Source organism: Mauremys reevesii, linkage group 1, assembly GCF_016161935.1.
Source record: "Mauremys reevesii isolate NIE-2019 linkage group 1, ASM1616193v1, whole genome shotgun sequence".
Classification (NCBI taxonomy): domain Eukaryota; kingdom Metazoa; phylum Chordata; order Testudines; family Geoemydidae; genus Mauremys; species Mauremys reevesii.
The window spans coordinates 260898771-260925411 of record NC_052623.1 but is presented as its reverse complement, the minus strand read 5'-3'; the positions used below and the strand labels follow the sequence as shown (position 1 = coordinate 260925411).

At 43.9% G+C, this 26641-nt stretch overlaps 1 protein-coding gene across 3 annotated transcripts in view; it reads left to right on the top strand.

Annotated features, from left to right (window-relative positions):
• The window catches only part of PAH (phenylalanine hydroxylase), a 56032-nt gene extending 29925 nt beyond the window's left edge, over positions 1-26107 (top strand). The window contains exons 4-14 of one of the 3 annotated variants that reach the window (XR_005583599.1): positions 3863-3951; positions 6088-6155; positions 9207-9403; positions 9788-9923; positions 13003-13072; positions 16189-16245; positions 17952-18047; positions 19798-19931; positions 23256-23371; positions 24047-25278; positions 25366-26107. Coding sequence is in view for 1 of the 3 variants with exons in the window: in XM_039484150.1 (XP_039340084.1) it covers positions 3863-3951; positions 6088-6155; positions 9207-9403; positions 9788-9923; positions 13003-13072; positions 16189-16245; positions 17952-18047; positions 19798-19931; positions 23256-23371; positions 24047-24090 (1007 nt within the window). In the remaining 2 variants the exon portion in view is untranslated. Of the gene's footprint in view, positions 1-3862; positions 3952-6087; positions 6156-9206; positions 9404-9787; positions 9924-13002; positions 13073-16188; positions 16246-17951; positions 18048-19797; positions 19932-23255; positions 23372-24046 lie in introns of all 3 variants that reach the window. The other 2 variants (XM_039484150.1, XR_005583601.1) reach the window with 2 other exon arrangements.
• Positions 26108-26641: the final 534 nt, after the last annotated feature.

Here is a 26641-nt window from a genome sequence, read left to right as displayed (position 1 = left end):
TAGAGTTATTTGTTGCGAAAACACAGTGCATCTCTTCATGACTCTTTTGGGAAACAAGTTGAGTATTTGCAGACCCCTAGGAGCCGAGGAATAAAAGAATTAAATATTAGTCTATTTCAGTGGCGGGAAACAGAGACAATTTATTGCATTTCTGAGACCGGCTGGAGGCTGAGGTTCTGTAAGAGCCTTGTTTGCTAAACCCTGGGGCAGGCCAAAGCATTTGGATCTGTTTAAAAAGGTCTAAACCTGTGCCTTGAACAGCTATAAATTTAATAGACCTGGCTTTGACCCTCCTCACAATGGTCAGAATGTAGGAGCTCTGCAGAAACTCCTAACTGCTTCCGTTTTGTTGCCCCACATATAAATAGCTTATTAGCATCCTATTAAGCATTTGACCCCATGTTAATTTGGTCACCACTTGGGTGTCCAGTACATGCCTATAAATGCTGCTGTTTCACTTACAGACAAATCAATATTTATTACTGATCAGCCCATGTTCTCTCTTGAAGTCTTCACAGAGGCTCCCTGTTGCAACAGCTTGCTCTGGCAATTCATTAACCGCAGTGCAGACAGCCAGCATGTCTGGTTAACTAGCCCCCACGAAAACATGTCAGCAAACAAAATATTTGACAAATCCATTGAGAGCCTAATTTGATTTGATATTTTTAAACTGTTGCTAGCATTGTTGGGGAAGGTCTTTCTGAACTGCATTGCCAGACGATATCACCCAGCAGCTCTCTCCCCTCACTAATTGCTCTGATTCCTACTGTATGTATAGGGCAAAGGGGCTAAATCCCATGCTGTGCTCAGCACCCTCAATTCCCATTGACTTGGATGCTGAGAACACTAAGCTCTCGACAGAAGACTCACAGGGCCCTGTTCAGCCTTCTGCTGCGGCCCCTTTGTACCAGTGAGGTCGGTGCCAATGGACCATAGGGCAGGTATAAAGCCTCCCACATTAGGGATTTCCCCTGCTACAGAGCCACTCCAACATCTCTGAGCTGAATCCACATGAGCCCCAGGCTCAGAGGGTGTTCTGAGGTGGGATGGTGGGGGCGGGGAATAACAGGAGGTGAGGTGAAGTTAGGCCAGAGGAGGGAGGGGAGTAGTGGAAGGTGGTGTGACTAGGGTGGACTTGTGTCCTGGTGATTCTGGGGCCACTGATGCAAGGGTACAAGTTTGGGGAGCCCTGAGGGCTGCTCTAATCTTCACAATGCTCCACACTGGCCACCCCAGCAGCTCAAATAAGGGAGAAACAAACCACCTCCCTTCTGTCCCTGCATTGGTGCCAGCCAAGGAACGAATCTGCCCCACGGTTTGTAAATCACCCATTTGTCAAACACTTTGGTAATAAAAGTTTATTGGATACTATTTTTTGTCTAATTCAGCCACATTTGGAACAGAAATTACTTGAACCCAAACCTTTCTAGTTCAGAGGAATACCTCTTCCTCTTCAAAATCCCTTACAGACCATCCTCTCAGCACATGCTGAAATCCATCACAGGGCATAGCAGGCTTCACAGTCCCTAGTGGGCCTTCTGCTGCGTTCAGATCTGATGGGTTTTAGAGCTTCCCTGGGAATGGCAATATGTTGTGGCAATAATTAATAATGTACATTTAGCTTCATGGTAGCACTTTTCCTCCCAAAATCTCAAAGCACTTTACAGAGTGTTGTCACCCCCATTTTACAGATGGGGAAACTGAGGCATGGCAATGTGATTCACATGAAAGGTCACTGACAGAGCTGGGACCAGAACCCAGGTTTCCTGACCATAAAGCCACTAGCTTAGTTGCCTAGGCAATAGATGAAGAAGATGATGGCATCCTCCAGGGTTCTTGTATGAGGTTTGCCTTCTTTTAGTGTGTAGGCTGACAGTGACTTTTGTATCAAGTAAAAACAATATTTCATAACCAAGTCCCATTTGCTTACTTAATTTGAGGAGGTGGAGATTACTGACAGAAACTAGTCGAATATTTCTAAAGAAACAGTGGAGCTATGGATAAAAAACAAATCTATCCAGTCGTGAAAGATTTTGATGCTACTTCTGCTGCCATCTAGTGACTAACTTCTTAGGTCTGATTAAAGTTAGTATCATGGGGCTCCAAAGAACGTTTCTTTCTGCAATACAAAGCCACATTCACTTTCATTAAAGGAAAAAAAAACGCTGCACTAAAAAGAGTCTGTTTTGATGTTTAGAAACTCTTTGCGGCAGGAATTCTAAAAGCACAAAGACAGTAGCACAACTCTCACATTAGTGTGCATAACACTGCCCTGGCACAGATGGACATGTCATGGAAGCATGCCACCCAGTAGTCCTAAATGCAGACTGCTTTTCTGGGGCCTATGTGAAATGAACTAGTGGTCTGACTCCAATTCTGATGTGCAGGTGTCCACATTACTTAAACCCTACCCCATAAATGCCTTCTTTATTGTTCAGCAGAGAGACCACGGGCTGAATAGGCCTGGAGATGGAATGATCCTCTCATCCCTTAGGTGGTCTATGCGGCTCAGGTTTGGGGAACATAAGCGGGGCACTGTGGGAGGGATTGCACTGCAGCTGGTTGTGCACCCTGGAGGATTTATACAGGACTTCTCTTTCCAGAGCTGTTGGTGAAGAACTTTTCGGGCAGCTGAGAAAAACTAAATACCAAAATGTTAAACAAAATAAAATTGATTCACTCAGCAGCAGTGTCCTCGTTAGGGCAGAAAGCAGGGCATGGGAAGCGTTTCAAGGCACTCGCTGGAGGAATGGTGCAGCTTTATGCAAGAAAGAGGCTAAATTCATATAAGTCAGGGTGCAGTTCAGCTGGAAGAGAGAACACTGAGAGCACTTGGGCTTTAAACTCCGGGGCCCTCTGGGATGAGTGACCTCCATTGATATCAATGGCAGTTACTTGTACCCTACATGAAGAGAGTAAGGCGCATGAATGCAGAGTGCGAACCCCATGTGACATCCAAGATGAGAGCAGTGCTGTTGTCACCACAAGAGCTGTAATGACCCCCTCCTATTATAGTAATTGCTCTCAAGAGATTTGGGTGCCATTTTTCCCTCATGGATGCAAATAAAAAGAAATGGAGCCTGATTCTCTATTGCCCTGCACCTCATGTAGTTCTCACACTCATGCAGTGTGAGTACGAGCTGGGTGCAAAAGACTCTGAAATCAGCGTTGGTAGCTTTTCATACCTACTGTGCGCTGATGCATATGCATATGTGAGTCCCGGGGCAATGGACAATCAGACCTGTTCCTGCTGTTTGAAACGGCTCCTTATGCATTATTGCGATGTCCGCTAATTGATACAACACTAATCAGATGCATCAGAGTGCTGTTTAATTTTTATACTGCTTCACGTCTTAAGCCAGGCAAAGTGGCAGAGATTAGGAATTGGATGAGCCTTTCATGGAGCTGATTATTTCAACCTGCTGCAGGGTTTCTTGCCCCTTCCCCGAAGCGGCTGATTCTGGCTACTGTCAGAGACAGAATACTAGACTAGATGGAACTTGAGTCTGATCCAGTCTGCTAATTCCTATGTTCTGATAATTCAAGAAATATCAATAATCAAGCAATAAATAATAACCATCACAAGCAAACATAATGCCAGGAGCTGGATTTATTCCAGCTGCTTTGCATTGCTCCAACAATGCAAAACAGCCATAAACCCAACTTAACTGGCTCATGAAGCTGGGTTTACTGTTGCATTGCATCACTGGTGCAGTGCAACACTTCCGAAAAGTACCAGTGAATCTAGCCTGGTGTTTATCCTACTTTATATTTATATCAAAGAAATATAAGAGTTAGATGAGACCCCAAGATAAGCTAAAATGAAAAGAGGCTAATTTGTATTTTCTTTTCTTTTTTGTAGTGCCATGGTTCCCGAGAACTATCCAGGACCTTGACAGATTTGCCAACCAGATCCTAAGCTATGGAGCTGAACTGGATGCAGACCACCCTGTAAGAAACAAGTCCTACCTTTAAACAAAGACCAACTTTATAGTAATTGGGATTCTCATGTACACATGTTTTGTACCAGGGTAACTCTAGTGGTCCAGGGAGGCACAAAGGCAGTTCCCATAATTACGGTTGTTTGAGAGCCAGTCCCTGACATAAATTAGATCAGTCTGGAGGCTGCTCTAACTTATGCAAATGCCAGCAGCCTCAAGCATTATGGCAGCTGGGGATCTCCAGAGCACACAGTCATCATAGGCACACTCACTTTCTCCCAACTACACATATGCAAAGGATTCTGGGATGAGGTGTCTTGACGAACAATTTTTTGGCCACAGAAAGTTGACAATCACCATATTCCAGCATGGGGATGTTAAGAGCTTTTTTTCCCCTTTTATAATGAACATATAGTTGGTTGACACCTACATATTATTTGTTGAATGCCAATATGGCATTTATGATGCAAGCCCCAATAAAAGAAGTGGTCCCTGCTGCAAGGGGCTTGCAATTTAAATAATGAAAGTGCATTTGTTTGTGCTAGTGAGCACATGAATCCTTAAGTGTTTTAAAGACTTTTCTTGATGCAAAAATACTTTCCATCCCCACCCCCTCCCAAACAACAACTTATTTTCATGTCAAAACACACCGAGTTACATGCAGCACAACAGAAATTGCTGCTATTAGTTTAATTGAGACAGGCTGATTATAAATAAATTACACGCAGTGTAGCAAAAATTGCTGCTATTAGTTTAATTGAGATGGAGTGATTAGTCATTCATTACCTATTGCTTAATTCAAAGTGCGTTGTGTATCATGTACAATGATTCATGATATTCAGTGCGGTCATATGAAAAACAGAATGAAAGAAGATACAATTACTTCAGCAAACTGAATCAATAGCCTTCTCATTTGTTGCACTGGCATACAAGCATGGCATACAATGATGTTGTTCTTGAAGGCAAAAAAAAAGAAATAAAACTCAGGTATTGAAATGAATGAAGCAGCTCAGTTCTAGCTGGTAGAACTCATTAGTTAGTGATCAGTTTCCTCTATGTTCTCATAAAATCAAAGCACAGCCAGGCATATGGTATAGTAAGAAAGGATAGTAGAATTTAGGATGCAGCAAGGAGGAAAAACTAGGAGTCACTCAGTCGCTATCGTTTAGGTAGACATGGGAGCTAAAAATAGGATAAATGTTCTATGATACCATTCTATTCTATAACATATAACTTTTCAAATCACCTGACCCCTTTTTGTGTATAATACTTTGATCTAATACAACTATGTTGGATACCAGTTGTCCCCAGATCCAGTTTAATCTTGTACTGTGCTGAGGTTAACCAAATTACCATTATTATTTGTATATTGGAGTAGTAGTTAGAGGTCTCAACTGAAACAGGGGTCCCATTGTGCTAAGCACTGTACATACATCTAGTGCGAGACAGTCCCTGCCCTGAAGAACTCACAGTCTAAAAAGACAAGACAGAGAAAGGACGGGAGTATGCAGCATTGTAGCTGTGTCAGTCCCAGGATATGAGAGAGATGAGGGAGTGAGGGAATCCCCTTTATTCAACCCACTTCTGTTGGTGGGAGAGACAAGCTTTTGAGCTCCCGCAGAGCTCATCTTCAGGTGAGGTCTAATCCTCACTGGCTAGGTGAACCTTGTGAGAAATAAGTGTATAAGAGGTGAGATTTTTAGCTTGAATGTGTGGGGGAGCCATGCACCGGGGTGCACAGCCCCAGTGTGGTAATGAGTGAAGCTCTACTCTTTGTGAGCCCCCGCTTGGCAGCGTGCAGAGAACGGGAGGAGGCAGGACATGAGTAAGGCTGGGAAATGGCTGCTATATGGATCCTCTTGTCTCTCTCCCACACCCTCTGGTGGGAGGATGTGAACAGCCTGCATGCACTATTTCAGCAAAGCAGTCATTCAGCCTGGGAAGAAGCGGTCTTCCCTGCTTGCTCTTGTGCGCTTGGTGTCCACACTACGGGCTGGGACCTCAATTTTAGCCTAAGATCACTTTCCTGCTCCCTCTGAATTCAGTGTCAAAGCTCCCAGTGTCTTCAGGGGGAGCAGGATTAAGGCCTGAGCCCTGCATTGTTCCCACTAAGCAGGAGGAGTACATTTTAATTGTTTCCTCCTAGGGTTTCAAAGATCCTGTTTACCGGGCCCGCAGAAAGGAGTTTGCTGACATCGCCTACAACTACAGACAGTGAGTGTGCACCACACGGACAGGAGAGACACCGGTTACACAAGTGAATGCTTCCCAACCTGTCACTGCCCTTTCATCACGGCAACAACAAATTCTTGTCAGGGATTTCCTTTTTGCTGTTGGCCCCTTCTTTCTTGGCGTGTGTTTAAATCTTCCTGTAAATGCATTTATCCAAAATTACAGCAAAACAAAAGTAAATTGCTCAAGGCGGACATTCAAATGAGGACATGTCCCCCCACCACCACACTCCAGCACCAAGCTTTGTTGTCTAATTGTAGAACAGTGTCACATGCTACTACAAAGACCTGAGCACTGAATAATGCAGCTTTTGGTATTCTCCATATTAAACAGTGGAGAGGGGGAGAGTGTATATAATTTACATTAAAGGAGCTGCACACACTATTAAAATAATGAATAACGTATGGTCCTCTTGTTAATCCAGTGCTTATTACTCTATTTTTATCATGTCTGATCCAGCTGCATTGAGCAATTTAGGTTCTTGTTTCACAAGCAAAATAAACGAATGAAGCAGATCCACTTCTCTAGGATGGACTTCGTTTTGTTTTCTGCTTTTTATTTCTTTTTCTGTTCACAGTCAAATCTGAATGACAATAGGAACTAAAACTCTCCCCCAAAGTCATTCACCTTTTATAGTATACCTAACAGGCCCAATCCTTGCAGTCAATGGTAAGTCTCTCTTTGACATCAAAGGATCAGATCATGGCTTTCATGATTTTTAAACCATTATTATTATTTTATTAATTTTACTTAAGGCCCCACGGTGCAGGCTGTTGTACAAGCACAGAACAGAAAGACAGTGCCTGCCCCAAATAGCTTACAATCTAAGTTACAAGGCAAAAGATCCAACCTGACTGTTTAATTGCTTGAAAGGAGTCAAAGAAATCAGAGAGGAACCTGCTTGCTGGCTAGAAAGTTTGGGTAAGCCTCTATGGCCAGGTTCTGATCTTAGTTACAGAGGCACATCCCCACTTATAGGAGTACATGGAATTGTAGCCTTTGTAACTGAGAGCAGAATTTGCCCCTCACTTTGCAGACTTCAACCAAACTTTATATAAAAATAATAGAACAAGTATCAAGAATAATCATTACCAAACCAGAAACAAGTTAGGAGGATGAGACACCCTCGCCCCTCACAGTATTACTAAATTGTCCATATCGGGAGATAGACCAGACTGGAATTTTATGTGTTTACTTCGTATTCTATTCAGCGTTCATAAGCGCCATGCTTTTAAATAATAGAATAATAGAACAGTGACAAGATGGCAAAGAAATTTGGCTTTTTTGGATTCTTCACAAAGAGAAAGGGGTACCATGTAGAACCCTCTGGCGCCACCCTGAGCCATCCATCCAGCCACCCAGCAGCCACACCCTCAGACCCTGAGCCCTGCAGAGATGCCCTGTTGCAGGTTCTGCAGAGGGGTGAGAAACAGTGCTATGGAGGCAGCTGAGTTCCCATCTGTGTAAAAAGGGGCAGATCCAGGCAGCAGAGGATCCCCGGTGAACTTGGAGCTTGTTGGGGGTGATGGGAAGGTTGGGCCTTTGAAGGGTAACTATGAAATTCAGGTGCCATTACCTCTAAAAATCAGCTACAAGAAGGGGGACAGCCATGTAATGAGCAGATTCACACTCTCTTGTCCTCTTTTCCTTTGATCTCTTCCCCCGCCCGTCACTTTCCCCTTGCACGTCTTTTCTGCCCATATCTGCTGCTTGTTTGACTCTCTTCTCTCCTTTTTCTTTTTTCATTTTACTCTTATCCTTCCCCAGCATGAATTCCTCCTTCCCTGCCTTCTCTCTCCCTTGCTTTTGGCTCCCTTTTCTCTTGCCCCCTTCCCTCGTCCCTGCCCTCTTGATCTCTGGGACCTTTTGATTGATATTTGAAAGTGCGCTAAGCCTCGGCTTCCTTCTCCAGCCCTGTGAAAGTGGCCCAAAGATTAATTAGGACCAGTGAGTGCTATAGGAACAGCAGTGGTCCCCCAGCAATCTTAATAATTCAAGAGCATGTTTAAAGCTCCATAGATCAAGGAGGACTGATGCATGCAGGCAGAAAATTACGGAGTTACTGGGGAGCTGCCCCCAGGCCGAAGTTAAAATGAGAGAGTGGGAGGCGGTGGGGTATCACTGGAGTTTAACAATGAATCTCTGGGCTTGGAAAGCCCGAGCATTATTCCAGGAGTGCTGCTAACCCTATTAAGTTGCTTAAAACCCTTTGATTTTTAAAAGCTGAGGATTCACCTATGGCCCTTTTCTTTATTGCTAAGGAATCTTCCTCCCTCCGATTAATTCCAAGGGAATAGGGAATGCAGGGCCAAAGTCATGTTTCATGGTGCCTACCTCTTGTTAACATCAGCATGAGCTGCATGAACACATGATTGAGGGGGAAATTGACCCGGGGTTATTAATTTTTAAAAAAATCAAATTTACCAAAATCTGCATTTAGTGATAATTAGGAGCATCTCCACAATACTTAAACCAGTAAGAGCTGTGCATCTTCAGAACTGATGTTTTCCTGACCACAGTAGGAATGTCAAAACAAATCAATAGGCATGAAATGCAGCAACCTTCTGCACATCAAGAAAGGAAAATCAATGAAATTCAGCAGCCAGAGCATTTTACTAGCAGATCATCAGCAGCAGCAAAATAAACACGGTTTATTTTTGCGACAGTAGAACCAAGAGTCTGCAACTGAGATCAGGGCCCCGTTGTGCCAGGCAGTGAACAAATACAGGGGAAGAGACAGCCTCTGCCCTTAAGAGTGTACAATCTAAATGACAGCGTAGCTCAACTGAATTCAGTAGAGTTATTCCAGATGTACACAAATGCGAGTGAGAGGCGGACCAGGCCCCTTGTGCATCACATTGTTTTCTCTCTTGCTGTATATGAGAAGAGGGATTTTTGTCACCTGCACCAACTCCTGTCCAGCTCCGGGTGGGAGTACAAGCACAGATGCCAGCGACACAAGCCACTTCTTTATATTGCTGGTTTAAGGTGTATCTATTTCACTGTGGATTAAAAATGCTCTTTGCTTTGCAGCGAGCAGCCTATTCCTAAAGTGACTTACTCAGAGGAAGAAAAGAAAACGTGGGGCACAGTCTTCAGGGAGCTGAAGACTCTCTATCCAACTCATGCTTGCTATGAACACAACCACGTGTTCCCGCTACTGGAAAAATACTGTGGCTACCGAGAGGATAATATTCCACAACTTGAAGACGTTTCAAAATTCTTGCAAAGTATGTTTGTGTTAAAATAGCCCAATAGAGAAGAAGGATGGTCCAGCTATTAGGGTGTTAGCCTGAGACTTGAGAGCCCTAGGTGAAATTTTCTGCTCTGCCACAGACTTTGTGTGACCTTAGGAAAGTCACTTAGTTACTCTCTGCCTCAGTGAGGTGAGGTGCAGAGGTGAGGTGCAGAGATTGTGGTGGTGCAGAGATACTGTGGTGGTGGTGGCCATGTAAGTACCTTAGGCAAATAGGGAGTTCTCCACTATTTGGTACCCAAGCTTATAATTAAGGGAGAAAACTGATGCAAAGTTCTGCCCAGTTCCCAGGACCCAAAGGAGAGGCATAAACCAAGCCCAATAGACTTTTTAAAATGGAACCTTTTTCTCCCTAAAGCTTGCACTGGATTCCGCTTACGCCCTGTCGCTGGCCTGCTGTCTTCTCGGGATTTCCTGGCTGGTTTGGCATTCAGAGTGTTTCACTCTACACAGTACATCCGCCATGGATCTCAACCAATGTACACACCAGAACCGTAAGTACTTTGGCACTGAAGGTAGACAGGGCTGCATAAGCTGCAGAGGTTAACTATGCAGTTGGGTTAGTAAATAATAACTGCAGTTAATACTATTGTTAATAATAATTAGGGCCCTACCAAGTTCACAGTCCATTTTGGTCAATTTCACGCTCGTGGGATTTAAAAAAACAAAAATGTCATGGTTCCAGCTATTTAAATCTGAAATTCCACAGTGTTGTAATTGTAGGGGTCCTGGCCCTAAAAGGAGTTGTGGGGGGGGTTGCAAGGTTATAGTAGGGAGGGTTATGGTACTGCCAGTGGTGAGCTGCCAAAATATTAACAACAGGTTCCCTCCTCCTCACCCCACGAGGGGGTCATGGCCACCCCCCCACCCCCGGGACTCCTGCTCCATCCAACCCCCCACGTTCTTTGACGCCCCCCCGGGACTCCTGCCCCATTCACCCCCCATTCCCTGTCCCCTGACTGCCCCTTGCCGCCCCATCCAACCCCTCCTCTCATTCCTGATGCCCCCCCGGGACCCCTGCCCCATCCAACCACCCCTTCTCTCTGTCCCCTGACCGCCCCTGGAATCCCTGTCCCTGACTGCCCCCTGCCACCCCATCCAACCCCTGCTTCTTCCTGACTGCCCCCCAGGACCCTTATCCCCATTCAACCCCCTGTTCCCTGCCCTCTGACTGCCCCGACACTAATCCACCCCCCCACAACCCCCCAAACTCCCCTGCCCTCTTCCAACACCCCCTTCCTGCTCCCTGCCCCCTTACTGCGCTGCCTGGAGCTGCTCAGCCGGGACCAGCACCAGCACCGGCATCGTGGGGGCCGGGCCAGAGCCGCAGGGCCGAAGCTGGGGGTGCTCGGCTGGGGCCAGGACAGGACAGGGTTAGGGGCACTGGGATGGGACTGGGAGCCAGGCCAGAGGGAGCCAGGGAGCCAGAGCCAGGGGCACTTGGCTGGGGCCAGACCGGGCTGGGGCTGGGGGCGCTCGGCCGGGGGTGCCAGGCTGGAGGGAGCCGCTCGGCTGGGACCAGGAGCTGGGCTGGAGGGAGCTGCTGAGCTGGCCGCACCTCCCCTCCCCCCACGCCCCAGCTTACCTACCTGCCTGCCTGCTGCTTGTTTCAGGCTTCCTGCGAACAACTGACTCGCGGGAAGCAGGGGTGGGGGGAGGGGGTGGGGGAGGAGAAGGGGGGGCGGAGCATTCAAGGGAGGAGGGGGACGTGAGCTGGGGCCGGGGAGGAGTGCCAGAGCTTTTGTTAAATAAAGCCCTTATAGAACCGGTTGTCCCAGAACAACCGGTTCTAAAAGGCCTTCTAAATTTAACAACCGGTTCCTGCGAACCGGTGCGAACTGGCTCCAGCTCACCACTGGGTATTGCTACCCTTACTTCTGGGCTGCTGCTGGCGGCGGTACTGCCTTCAGAGCTGGGCACCTGGCCAACAGCTGCTGCTCTCCGGCCACCCAGCTCTGAAGGCAGTGCAGAAGTAATGGTGGCAAAACCATGACCCCTGCAACTCCCTTTGGGTCAAGACCCCCAATTTAAGAAACGCTGGTCTCCCCTGTGAAATCTGTATAGTATAGGGTAAAAGCACACAAAAGACCAGATTCATGGCCATGAATTTGGTAGGGCCCTATTAATAATATATCCATCCTCATGGTAAAGCACTACACTGTGCCATACTGAGGTATCCCCCTTATATTGTTGCTCTCATCTGAACATTTTAAAAGGGATTTCTTGTCTTCTTAGCGAGAGAGTGTAGCTGTCTCTGCAAGCTGCCCCTCCCTCTGCTAGCCCTTCTTGAACTGAGCAGCTTCACTAACTGGCTGTCATAGATCTCTTATTCTTCCTTCTTGCCACATTTACATTCCTTTATGCCTTTCTCTCCTCCTTTCATCTTCATCCTTAATTCTCTCGCTCTCAGTTTTTCCTTTGATCTTGTTAACTCAACCTTGTGTTTATTTTCTTTCTCCTCTTTCTCTTTTTCTTTAAAAATAATCTGTTCTTTTTTCCATTTCTCCTTTCCCCCTTATTTCTTTACTTCCTACCCCTCTCTTCACTTCCTCCTTTCCCTCCATTTTCCCCTCACATCATTCTTCTTTCTTCCCTCTCTCTCGTTTCTTCTCATTCTAGGTGAAATTTGTTAAACCATTTTGTGCAGTGGGTGTTATCCTCCCACACAACCCCACCTGCAAATTGAAGGAAAATTCACAGTCCCTCAAGAGCCATTACTCCAGTCCCTGGTCTGCAATAGTGGATGTGAACCTTGTGCTCCCCTTTCACAAGGGCTTGGGGCCACTGACACATCATAACGGCAGACCCACTGGCCACCTCCCTGTCCCTAGCCTGCACTACTCCACTTCATTCCATGATGATCTATGTGGAGCTCTGCTCTGCTGCGCACAACTTACCATGTTCCCCTGCATGTCCATTCTGTAGCTGCCCACCCTGTGCACAGCAGAGTTGTATTGAGTGTCTTCTGCAGCCCCTGTGCTGCCTGGAGAATCTCATCCTCCTCTCTCTTTCCTTGTTCCTTCCTATTCTGGGACAAAACCTCTGCACTTATTTTGTGAGACTTAAGTGGTGCATAGGTCTTGAGCTGCTTCTCTCTGCAGGGCTGAATATACAGGGTATATTTTACTGAGGGCCAAGATTTTTGCTTTACTGTTCTCTTCTTCAGCTGTTAGCAGTGATTATTGTTAACAAAATGAAAAGGTAGAAGGGTCCAGTGGTTAGGGCACTAGCCTAGGATTTGGGAGATCTGCTCCCAATTCCCTGATCGGCCACAAAGTGCCTGTGTGACCTTGGGCAAGTCACTTAGTTTCCCTGGTCCTTAGCGCCTCTTCTGTGAAATATGGGAAACAGCACTTCTCTTCCTCACAGGGCTGTTGTGAGCATAAATTTGTTATAAATTGTGAGAGACCTAGATGGCACAGCAGTGTGGGCTCCAGAAGTACCTTTCCCTCTCGATCTTGGGCATTTCTCTGTGATGTGATTTCTCCTCCGTACACATGGAGATACTCTGACACTAGAGTGTCTACACATTTTTCTGAAATAAAGTTAATTCATACAGCTTATTTTCTCTAGTGATGTTTGCCATGAGCTCCTAGGACATGTACCTCTGTTTGCTGACATTAGCTTTGCTCAATTTTCCCAGGTAAGTGCATACATTACGCTATCATTGTAACTTAAGATGCCAGAAACTGGATAATTCAGAAAATTAGTAAAGGGTTATGGAGCTTCCAACTTCTAGCTTATTGCTTCAAATCTAGTTGAGGTCAGGTGAGTCAGTTTCACATGTAAAAACAAGTATTTATTATCTGTCCGCTGTTCAGCAATCTATGTGAAAAGGTCTAGTTCTTTATGGACAGGTAAACATAATATTAATTGGCAGCTGCATTGGCAGATTCAACAAAGTTGCTAAGAACTGAATGGGCATAGAAAACACACTCTCCTGTCTCCTTGAAGTGATCCTATCAGTCAGAGTTGAAGCACTTTGGCCGATCTGTTATGCAAAGTATGCAATGTGATTTAAAATGTTGCTGTACATACATTTAAGTAGGACCTGTTTTATTTATTGTTTAAAATATTAGAATCAGTTCATGCAAAAAAACCCTAGTGTATACAAAATATAGATTTCATTTTTGTGTAGTTTTGGTTTTTTAATCCATATCCCTTGTAACAGGCTGATAGTGTTTGCCTAACACCCTTTTAGCAGGTGTTAGTCCTGTTTAGAAAGGATTAAATAGCATCTGAGTCAGATGACTTGTTACCCCAGTCTGATATACAGGAGCTGGAATGACTTGGGTGGAAAGTAGCTGAGGTGAGGTAAGATTGGAACCCTCAGAGCCGTCAAACCTGGTGGAGAAAATTTGAGCTGCTACTTTGTATTGTATGTTATTAATTTTTAATTTCTCTGTTAATCACACCAAGCCTCAGGAAGGGATTGAGCTTTGGGCTATGTCTTCACTGCAACAAAGGGTGTGTTTGTACATCAAGATACCTAATTCAGTGTAAATCCTAGTTGAAACAAGGCACAGATTGTCTTTACCTTGGTGTAGTAAGTGGAGGTCAACCCTGTTACCCACAACCCGCCACACGTGCACACCACCACACCCTCCCCGGGGTTTACCTCAACTAGCTACATTGAGGCAAAAGCAACCGCTGACTTGTCTCCAGCTAGGATTTTGCATCAAGATAGTCCTCTTTTTTGCAATGAGGACATAGCCTTTGACTCTGCAGCATGCAGTCTGTGTTTTACAGCAAGTTAGCTATACACAGTCTTGAGTTAGGCTTGTATTTTTTTCTGCATTTTGGGTATTTTACACCCATATGGATGGCTCTGTAATTCATACTCACATTTAGCTCCTGAGATAAGAGTAGGTTCCTTTCACACTGCGTCCCTAGCTTCCGGAACCATTTCATATGAGTTTATGGGGAAGCACTTTTTAGGTGACAAATCTGAGGAACTGCCCCAGATTGAGGTGTCATTAGAGAAGGTTTTGGAACAGATTGATAAGCTAAACAGTTGTAAGTCACCAGGACCAGATGGTATTCATCAGAGAGTTCTGAAGGAATTCAAATGTGAAATTGCAGACTACTAACTGTAGTCTGTAACCTATCATTTAAATCAGCTTCTGTACCAAATGGCTGGAGGATAGCTAATGACGCCATTTTTTTGAAAAGGCTCCAGAGGTGACCTCAGGCAAATTGAAGCCTGACTTCAGTACTGGGCAAACTGGTTGAAAGTATAGTAAAGAACAAAATTGTCAGACACATGGATGAACATAATTTGTTGGGGAATAGTCAACATGGTTTTTGTAAAGGGAAATCATGCCTCATCAATTTCTACAATTCTTTGAGGGGGTCAACAAGCACGTTGACAAGAGGGATCCAGTGGATATAGTGTATTTAGAGCCTTTGACAAGGTCCCTCACCGAAGGCTCTTAAGCAAAGTAAGCTCCCACGGGATAAGAGGGAAGGTGCTCTAATGGATTGGTTACTGGTTAAAAGATAGGAAACAAATGAATGGTCAGTTTTCAGAATGGAGAGAGACAAATAGTGGTGTCCCCAAGGGGTCTGTACTTGGCCTAGTCCTATTTAGCATATTCATAAATGATCTGGAAAAAGGGGTAAACAGTGAGGTGGCAAAATTTGCAGATGATACAAAACTACTCAAGATAGTTAAGTCCCAGGCAGACTGTGAAGAGCTACAAAAGGATCTGTCAAAACTGGGTGACTGGGTAACAAAATGGCAGATGAAATTCACTGTTGATAAATGCAAAGCAATGCACATTGGAAAACATAATCCCAACTATACATATAAAATGATGGGGTCTAATTTAGCTGTTACCACTCAAGAAAGCAATCTTGGAGTCATTGTGTATAGTTCTCTGAAAACATCCACTCTATGTGCACCAGCAGTCAAAAAATCAAACATAATGTTGGGAATCATTAAGAAAGGGATAGATAATAAGACAGAAAATATCATATTGCCTCTATATAAATCCATGGTACACCCACATCTTGAATACTGTGTGCAGATGTAGTCACCCCATCTCAAAAAAGATATATTGGTATTGGAAAAGGTTCAGAAAAGGACAACAAAAATGATTAAGGGTATGGAACAACTGTTCTATAAGAAGAGATTAATAAGATTGGGACTTTTCAGCTTGGAAAAGAGACGACTAAGGGGGGATATGATAGGGGTCTATAAAATCATGACTGGTGTGGAGAAAGTAAATAAGGAAGTGTTATTTACTCCTTCTCATAACACAAGAACTAGGGGCCACCAAATGAAATTAATAGGCAGCAGGTTTAAAACAAACAAAAGGAATTATTTTTTCACACAACGCACAGTCAACCTGTGGAATTCCTTGCCAGAGTATAATGTGAAGGCCAAGACTATAACAGGGTTCAAAAAAGAACTAGATAAATTCATGGAGGATAGGTCCATCAATAGCTATTAGCCAGGATGAGCAGGGATGGTGTCCCTAGCCTCTGTTTGCCAGAAGCTGGGAATGGGCGACAGGGGATGAATCACTTGATAATTATCTGTTCTGTTCATTCCCTCTGGGGAACCTGGCATTGGCCACTGTTGGAAGACAGGATACTGGGCTAGATGAACCTTTGGTCAGCACTAGGGTAAGGTGCTCTGTTAACATTTATGTGTGGTGGTGCTAGATGGTAATTAAAAAGTGAACAATGAAATAAGGCATATAAGAAGCAATGTTTGCACTAAAGAGATTGAAGAACAATGATTTATTGTTGCAGGAAATTGGACTCGCATCCTTGGGAGCGCCGGATGAATATATTGAGAAACTTGCTACGGTAATTGAATACATTAGGATGGGATTTTGCAAAGCTCTCAGGCCCAGATCTTCAAAAATTATTTAGGCACCTGATTCCCATGGATTACAATGAGTGAAGTGCCTCAATACATCCGATGAAGTGGGTATTCACCCACGAAAGCTCATGCTCCAATACGTCTGTTAGTCTATAAGGTGCCACAGGACTCTTTGCTGCTTTTACAGATCCAGACTAACACGGCTACCCCTCTGATACTCAACACCTTTTGAAGATCTGGGGCGGAGGGCTGGCCTAATTCTGCTTCCAATGAAGTCAGTGGTGGAATTCCCATTTACTTTAAAGGAAGCAGAATTAGGCCAGTGATAAGCACTTTGGAAAATCCCACCTGTAAACACTTGCCTTAATGGATAATAAGAATGCTTATCCTATCAGAGCGTTATTGACTTTACAGTTGTGATTAAACATGAAGGGCCAGAGTATAGTTGCTCTAGCCGGACCCTTTCTGGTAAGGAGATGCTGCAGTTACTTCATTTCTCCTGCAAATGTGCAGGAGGAGGCAGTTTTGACAGCCATTCTACCTGCCAAGGACTCTGCTCTTCCACCCTATGATACAAATAACTCCCTCTGATGTCAATGGGAGTTACTCATATCCTACTGTGGGAGAGTTGAGATGCAGAGCTTTATGAACTCCAGACGAAAGTCAAGCTGTGTTCTTTCTAGCTCAAGTAGCATAAGTAGGTTTGGCAGAATTCCATTTTTATTTACTTTTTTATAAATTTGACTGCTAATATTGATGTTTGTTTTTAAGCATTTTAGACATTTAAATTTTCACAGTTGCACAAAATTTTGGTTTTTAAACTTTTTTGTTTTTTATCTATTTAAATTTTTACAGATGTGGGAAATAATGAGGGGGTGAGAATATTTATTTAATGACAGTAGAAGACATTAAGATTGAAAAAATTAAAGCTTCAGAACTGCTACAACACAAATTGTTAACATCACATGTCAAAATATACAAAGTAAATATTCTTAAATCAAACTCTAGTAAGTTCTCAGGCAGCATTTTTCTTACTTCACCAATCTGTAAATTTCAATTGTTATCTTTGAACATATTTTTTCTTTGCTTTGCGCATGTACATTGAAATTGATGTTTACCAACATTTACTGATAAAAATCTACTCCTTCCAAGCCTAACCATAAGCAATTGTCAGGGTTCTGCTAACAATTTAGTCACTTTTGTTCTCTCCTGCCTCTGTAATAGCTTGGTGCCCTACATGTGGAGCAGGAAACATAATCTGTGTCACTAAGGGAACAAAACTCAACATCTGTCAATGATTGACAACCTGTATTACAATCCATTTCTTTCTCATGTAGCTTTCTTGGCTCTGTTCTGCCAACAAATATAAAGGCTGTAAAAAATAACTTACTCTGTCAGGAAAGGAAGCAGATCTGAACACACATGGCTTTTTTGACGGCTTAAGTAGGATGTAAGTGAAACATAGACCTAGTGCTAGCCCTCTTCAAAGGGGTGAATTTCACTGAAAGAGAGCAGATCTGTTCAGTAAAAAGGAACCATTTTTAAACAGTCACTATTTAAACCATAGCTACACTTTAAATAAAAACGTTCTCTAGCAAATGTAAGTTCCAAATACTTAAAAATCAGTGCAAACATGGTCAGATGTTTTTTGCCTAGAGAATCATCTATTTCTGTCTAATTTTGATGTTAGGTCTATTGGTTTACCGTGGAATTTGGACTCTGTAAAGAAGGTGATGAAATAAAGGCCTATGGTGCTGGGCTGCTGTCTTCATTTGGCGAGTTGCAGGTTTGTTCCCAATAACATGTCATAATAGCTACATGATTCGTGTTCTTTTTTTTTTTAATTACGTGTTTCTTATGTCAATGTTACTGTATCTTCACCTAGTACTGTGCATCCAGACTGAATTAAATGGAGTACTATAATTCAATGCAGCCAAAGGTTAAGACATACGCCTAGAAAGAAAGAATGCAGGCCATACTTACAGGGTAGAGGACTGGGAAATGACTCTGAAAAAGACTTGGGGGGTCATGGTGGACAATCAGCTGAACATGAGCTCCCAGTGTGATGCTGTGGACAAAAAGGCTAAAGTGATGCTTGGAGTCTTGAATAGGCGTAAGGAGGTTATATTACCTCTGTGTTGGGCACTGGTGAAACTGTTACTGAAATGCTGTATTCAGTTCAATTCAAGAAGGATGTCGATAAATTGGGGAGGGTTCAGAGAACAGTCATGAGAATGATTGAAGTATTGTAAAACATGCTTTATAGCAGAGGGTCCCAAAGTGGGGCACACCTCTCCAGGCGGGCATGGAGGAACGGCTGGGGGTGCAGCAGGGCCCGGGCCACCCCCCCCACGGGAGGGAGTGCCACTCAGCCCCTCCCTGCCCCCAGCTCGGCTCTGGTCCTGTCCCCAGCCATGTCCCTGGCTCCTGGCCCTGCCCTTGGCCCCATCCCCAACCTCGCTGTGGTTCCGCTCCCAGCCCCACACCAGCCCCCAGTGTGAGCCTCTGGGCACGGCTCCATTCCTGGTCTGGGGCCAAGGCTGGGAGCAAGGCCAGGAGTGGAGCTGTACCTGGCTGCTGGCCTGGCTGCTGGCCCCTGTCTGCAGCCCCTCTCCCAGCCCCAGCCCCACCCCCAGCTCGGCCCCAGCCTCAGCCCTCTTATCCCATCTGTGTCTCCCCCGTCCCAGAGCTGTGGCCCCCAGCTTGGCCCCAGCCTTAGCCCTCTGACCCCATCTGTGTCTCCCCCCTCCTGGAGCTGTGGTCCTGCTCCCAGCCCCAGACCCACCCCCAGCTCGGCCCCAGCCTTGGCTCTTACCCCATCTGTGACTCCCCGCTCCTGGAACTGTGGCCCGGCTCCTGGCCTCGGCAAGGACGTGGGGGGTGCAGACAGGGGCAAAGGGGGACACGACTCTGAAAGTTTGGGGACCACTGCTTTACAGTGATAGACTCAAGAAACTCAATCCATTTAGCTTATCAAAGAGATGGTTAAGGGGTGAGTTGACAGTCTTTAAGTATTTACAGGGAGAACAAATATTTGCTAGTGGGCTGTTCTATCTAGCAGAGAAAGGTGTAACACAATCCAATGCCTGGAAATTTAAGTTAGACAAATTCAGACTGGAAATACGGCACAAAATTGAACAGTGAAGGTAGATAACCATTGGAAAAACTCACCAAGTACAGTGATGGATTCACCATCATTAGCAATTAGTATATCAAGGTTGGGTGTTTTTATTAAAAAATCGGCGCTAATTCAAACAGGTTTGGGGAAGTTCCATGGCCTGTGTTAAATGGGAGGGCTGGCCTTAGAATCTATGAATCTGTTATTTTTCATAGAAGTCATATTTCATAAATGTATCATTATATTCATTTAGGGCCCTGCTTCTCCTCACTTTGAACTCAATGGTCAAATTCCTTTTGACTTCAATGGGAGGAAGAGCAGGTCCTGAATAACTGAATGTGTGCATGTCTAAGTAACATCCGTTATTCAAACAAAACCACTTTTTAATTTAAAGAAATCTCTCACTCTTTCCATGCAGTACTGTTTATCAGATAAGCCTGAAATTCAATCCCTTAACCTGGAGAAGACTTCAGTCCAGAAATATCCTGTCACTGAGTTCCAGCCTGTTTACTATGTTGCTGAAAGTTTTAAAAATGCAAAGGAAAAAGTAAGGTAAAATAATCATCTCCATTATAGGCAATATCTTACACAGACACATACCTCCCTGAGGCCTTTCTGGACCCCTGCAGCTGAGGAACATGTTCTTTGAATTCTTCTTTGAGCTTTTGCTCTGCATAAGGGGACTGTTTGAATGTGTTCTGTAGTCAGCTTGATAGCCCTGAAGTCTTCAGTTTTTCTCAGAAGTGATGCTACTCTGCCAATCACATCCTGGGAAAATCCCTTCTAGGGATGAGAGGGTAGTTCAGTTTCAGTCTCTATGCCCAGTCAAACCTTGGCTTCTTGTAGTTGAGACTAACAACAAAATCCTTGGGATATGTTCTCCTTTCATAACAACTATTCTTTTCCAGTTCTGTTCAGTAGCTTCATCTGCTGCTCAAATCTTTTCCCCTTTTATTCCACAATGGAAACCCTTAATAATAAAAATAACTATGATTATTTATGTTACACCTCATGTATATATTTCCAACTTGGGCTTTACATAGAAATAAGATAATTGCCTATTTCCCTCATGGGACTGTATCACATTCTGGGGTACAAACCAGACCAGAGAGAGGTTGTGTCACTGCCTGCCTGGTAACCATGGGTTCCTTACAATGCTCTACTATTGTAGCTTCCAAACTGGGCCACTCACAAAGAGCTACCAGCATGAAGGTCACACCCTGAGTGTGTGCGCATATCTACAGCCTTGATCCAACAGCTCTGACCCCAGCAACCTGTCAGCAACACCCCAGTCACCCTCTGGCTTCCACCAGTCTTGGTTACTACTTTCAGGGTGACCCCAACACACTTCCAGGTCCAAATTTTCCCAAAAGCATGTATTCTGCACTGTCCAGCCCTCTCCTGGACAGTTCAGATAGTAGAGATCCATTTCCCCTGTAAAGGGTCAGTATTCAACAGTTTGCTACTTTAACTGGAGTTACCAAACAGTTCCATTTAAACACAGCACTGAATTGGTTCAGATTAAAAATAAAACAAGTTTATTAACAAAACAAGATAGGATTTTGCGTGAATTCAAGTATCAGGTACTATGGTTACAAGAGAAATAAAAATAAAACTCTCTTACATTTGATAATAAATAAAATAAAACTTAACAAGCTAGACTTGGTTCAAAGTAAAATCCTCACACACGTTCGCAAAAATATGGCTGACCAAATTCTCAGGTTGGGATCTCCTCTCAAAGTCAATGGTCTGATTCTTTTGTCATCTTAGGTGAGAAAGAGAGAGATGCCTTGGGGTTTCCTGCCCCTTACTTTTATAGTCCAGTTAACCTTTGAAGTAGATTCTTCTGAGGATTACCCCTCAAGACAAAATTTATTCAAATAGTAAAGGTGACATGAAGTCTGATGGTGAAGGAAGCTCCATGTTCTTGCTTCTCACCCGTGTTTGCTGAAATGCTAATTTGCTTTGTCGCCTGCCATCTCCTCTCCCTGTTGTCTTCAGAACCTTGTTTAATACTTATATGTATTACTGAAGTAAACACACATTTCTTTGTTTAGGATACTTCTGCCTGGGCATAACTGTGTTTTTGAACATGTGTCAATAATATTATACAGGGGGATTCATAACTTTACATATGATGTTGCTAAATGCATTTCACCATGATATTATTGATCAGTGAGTTATTAGTTTTCAAATGACACCTCACAAGGCATATTTTGTACAAAAATTATTAGAACAGTGTGTAGGATGTGAATACAAGGGAGATTTTGGCCACAGACGGCCTTAGTTTTTTTAGTCATCATTCTGTGTCTGAGCTAAGGTTTCCTACTTCTAGTGAAGCCCTTGGGACTCTTGCTGAGATTTAGGAGGAACATTTTTTCCCCCTAGAATGCTGACACTTGCCCCAAAGGACCTGGACTGATACCAGCAACCTTTGTCTTATAGACCACTGACTGACCATCACACAATAATAAGTTTAGGCCAAGGTTCTGTGTGTAGCTCCACATGAACACAGGAGGCAGCCCATAAAGAGTTTCTGGTGGGATTGTGACTTCAGTCATTACTAACGTAGCCTGAATTCAATCTGGAGCTGCTGCTGCTTCTTTCGTGTGGCTTGGATAGATAGCAATGACTACACATTTATGTCTAGATTTGATTGCCAGCACATTGCCACAGCAGTGAGCTGGTGAATGTCCTTCAGGCCCCCAGCAAAAGAACAAAGGGAACATTCAGATATGACCTGCTCCATTGTTTGTGCCTGTTGACCACAGCCACAATCAGGTGTTTGCCTTTGGAGCCGGGTTGCCTGGACAGCATTGCGGAAGCCATGGCCCAGGGAGCGAGGTGGCCAACTGGAAAGGATAGAGGAAAACACCTATGCCCAGAAATATGCATGGCTGAACATAATCATCAACAAATTTTATGTCAATATTCAACTATGAGCCATAACCATGTGCATTTGTGGGGGGCTGGGAATGAAGGACTTTCAGGGTGATAGAATAAATTTAACACAGGAGTTGCTGCTGTGAATTTGGTCCAGCTGTACAGCAGAGTACACGAGGCCCTTGGTCTTGGTAGCCTACTACCTAGCCCTTGAGTCTCCCACTCTTTCTCTCTCAAACTTTTGAAGTAACCAGAACTGTAGGTGACTTGAGAAGCACAGACATTTTCCAAGGCAAGTTAATAATCTGGTATAACTTCAGCTTTGGCAAATGGTAGGTGTTGTGCCACAATTAAGGGACCAGATCTTCAGCTCCAGTATATAAGTGCCAGTCCAAGAGGCTGTAAAGCAACCCTAATCCCTCAGCTGACGACTCCCCTGGCAAGGCTGAGGAAAAGGTGTGGCCAGAATGAAACTGAACTCCAGTGATCCCTGACTGGCTTTCCAGCACCTTGGAGGCTGCTCCCAGCTATCAGAAGTTAGATGAGCCCTGAGGTTGCTCTAATGCATGTCAGGGTCTGCAACCCCAGGGACTGCAAAAGTGGATCAGGGGATCACATTCTGCATTAGTAATAGGAAAATGGGGATTTAAAGTCTGGGAAATTCTGACACCTGTTCACTGGGTTAAATCAGCAGCAGCCAGTATTACTCCTACAATAGCATGGTAAATACTGCATAACAGGGTCTGTTTGAAAAAATGAAGGGTGGTTAATAAATGACGCACCTATCGGAAAGACTCTCAGGTCAGCCTCAAGGATATTGCTAAAGCACTGGAGAATACTGTAGCTGCCTACTCACGGAGTAGGTCTTCAGTTACTTTACCACATTGGTTTCGCTATCCTTCACATCAATAAAAGCTCCTCTCAACTTAAAGGAGCAGGTTACTTAAAAAGAAACAGTTGTTTTCATAAAAGTTTTTGTCTTTTCTCTTTCAGGAGATTTGCTTCAACAATCCCTCGACCTTTCTCCGTTCGCTACAATCCATACACCCAGAGAATTGAAGTCTTGGACAACGCAAAGCAGTTGAAGAATTTAGCTGAGTCCATCAGCAGTAAGCAATTGCAGTTTTGTTATATTAGGTTCCTCAAAAGCTAGGACTTGAATGAGGAGAAGTGTTTTTCTCCTGCCTCCATTAAAAACCTGATTCTCACTCCAGTGGGAATTTGATCAGGTCCTAAATATTTCCTTTATGGTGTATAAAATCTGCTTCCTAATTTCACCCATCCCCCAAAGTAGTTTGCCCACTTTATTGTTTGCTTTTTACATTGGAAATATCACATCTTGATGTTCTTCCTTTTGCTGGAGGACTTTGGCAAAGTTTGGAGGACTGGTTGGTGATATTACAGGAGGATGAAACCAGAGTTGTGGCTCTCTCTGCTTCCAATAAGGAAAAGGGGATATTCCCAGACTTAGGCCATCTGGATTTTCTTTCGTCATTTCAGGATGAGCAGTTCTTTCCAACTGACTGACTGGCCTGCTCAGAGCCAGCATCCCTGATCTTACACAGCATCTATTGCTGATAAAACTCCAGATATAAGGGCTGATCCTGCTGTCCGTACTCAGGCAAAACTTCCATTGAAGTTAATGTGCCCAGTCTATCACCCGCCTCTTTGGTCTCATTCTTTCAGGCCATGAAAATATGGCTGTGCTGTAGTTCCATTGAAATGTATTAAACAGGCTGTATGACTAACAGGACAAACACTGATTTTTGCTATTTCATATGCAGGTGAGATGGGAACTCTTTGCAGTGCCCTCAAGAAGATACAATGAAGGTTTTCTCAGCGTCCTCTCTTCCAAGAGCTACTGGCTGAAGTGACTCTATGCAAATGCCAATAATATTCTAGCTATTTCATATTATCACTCTATTGAATGTGTGAATGTTTATGATATATATATATATATACACACACACACAAAAATATATATATTACTTAATTACTATAGCTTAGCAACAAAAGAGGCTTCTGTGGGTGACTCTGTGCTTTCTTTGGTTGCATATCATAATTCTGTTTAAAATTCACCTCAGTCCAGGTGACTATCCATGGCCGGCACATCTTTTCTGTCTGAATCCTGGAGGCTGGCAGAAAAGGGAATCCTTCTCCATTCACCAGCCTGTGGAGTTACTGGTACTGCATTGCCGCCATGTCCCAGTGACAACGTGGCAATGGCTAGCAGCAGATTCACCTACCCTGCCACATCCCTCCTACTCTCCCATCCCCCCCCAGCCTGCAGCCATGCCGGGTTCCCCTGGAGAGCTAAGCTCTGTATCCCTAGCTAGTACACAGGCTATACATGTCCTCACAGACCATGTCCCCTACATAGCAAATCTGCACCTCTTCCACCACATACAGGGCACTCTGCACAGAGAAGAGGCCACAGTTTGCCACCTTAACATGGGGCTTAAGTGGTACCTTGTGTGGGTCCTCTGCACTGGGATGAATTTTGCTGTAAAAGTTTTTGTTCTTCAAAAGTTACTTCAGATTTAGTCAAAGAGTAGATGCTCTGCTGTTACTAGTGGAGAATGTGTTTTCAGTATGTTTCTGACTCATTAGTGAAGATTTCTCTTCCAGTGTTAAAATATTGTGTTCACACCATGTGCAGTGTGTTCTCACAGCTCATAGTCCAGGGACTAAATTTGCTAGGTCACAAATTGGATATTTGAACCATCCTGAGCAAAGCAGAGCAAATCAGTGTTTCCCATTAACAGTGTTTCCCATACACAAGTTTCAACATGTGATGACAGGTTTCGGAGTGGTAGCCGTGTTAGTCTGTATCAGCAAAAACAACGAGGAGTCCTTGTGGCACCTTAGAGACTAACACATTTATTTGAGCATAAGCTTGGGGTTTAGCCTATGAAAGCTTATGCTCAAATAAATTTGTTAGTCTCTAACATGATGAGAGGTTCAAAAGCTGCGGTGGGCTTTACAAAAGTGATTTAAAAGTCCACTCTGGCTCCAGGTTTTTTGTTAGTCTCTAACATGATGAGAGGTTCAAAAGCTGCGGTGGGCTTTACAAAAGTGATTTAAAAGTCCACTCTGGCTCCAGGTTTTTTGCCGCCCCAAGCACATGCTTTGAAGGCTAGTGCCTAGAGCCAGCCTTGTAAGGATACCAGCTGGGACCTTTTTGAATAGAAGTATGTTTATACAAAATGGCATCATTTTGGTGCTTTGAAGTATGACTTTTTATCACTGAGTTTTTTATTGTGTGGTAATGTCTGTGCAAACCTTTAATCCCTGGCACTTATTTCAAAAGTGAAAATAGCCCATGTTCCTTCCCTTCTGGTATAGTGATACCTCTAAGGTGATTGTGTTCACAAAAGGATGATTTCACCACAAGTTTGAAGTCTTTCAAAATATTCTGCTGCTGGCTTTCAAATCTTGTTGTGACTGCTGCTATGAATAACAGTAGAACAGCATCCATGGTGCTGTTGGAAACACAGGATACATGGTTTCCTTTATACTTAAGTGGAATTATTAAACAACTTTCACATTTAGGGTCTGATTCTGTCTCATTTACACAGGTGTAGGCTGGAGTGACTCCAGTTAAGTCAATGGCATTACACTGGTGTCAAACTAGTGTTAAGTGAGGGGAGAGAACTGGCCTCCTCAGGATTTTAGAAATGGATGAAACAAACTGAAACTAGATTTTCTTACTAAAAAATAAGCTTATGCATTTATTTTTAAATATTTTAAGTTAGTTGCATTTAGAATACTAGTTTTAGTGGATAGCTCAAGAAAGAAATTAAAATTTGTAAAAAATCTTTTAATTTCTCTTCTCTCTGGTAAACATATCATAGAATCATAGAATCATAGAATTCAAGATCAGAAGGGACCATTATGATCATCTAGTCTGACCTCCTGCAAGATGCAGGCCACATAAGCCGATCCACCCACTCCTTAGCAAGCGACCCCTGCCCCATGCTTCGGAGGAAGGCGAAAAACCTCCAGGGCCATTGCCAATCTTCCCTGGAGGAAAATTCCTTCCCGACCCCAAATATGGCGGTCAGCTGAACCCCGAGCATGCGGGCAAGACTCTCCAGCCAAACCCTCTGGAAAAGGTTATATCATACCATTGACCCATTGTACTATTTACCAGTGTGGCACTTAATTGACCTATTGACTAAGCCCGTTATCCTATCATACCATCTCCTCCATAAACTTATCTAGCTTAATCTTAAAGTCATGGAGGTCCTTCGCCCCCACTGTTTCCCTCGGTAGGCTGTTCCAGTATTGCACTCCCCTGATGGTTAGAAACCTTTGTCTAATTTCAAGCCTGAATTTCCTGACTGACAATTTATATCCGTTTGTCCTCGTGTCCACAT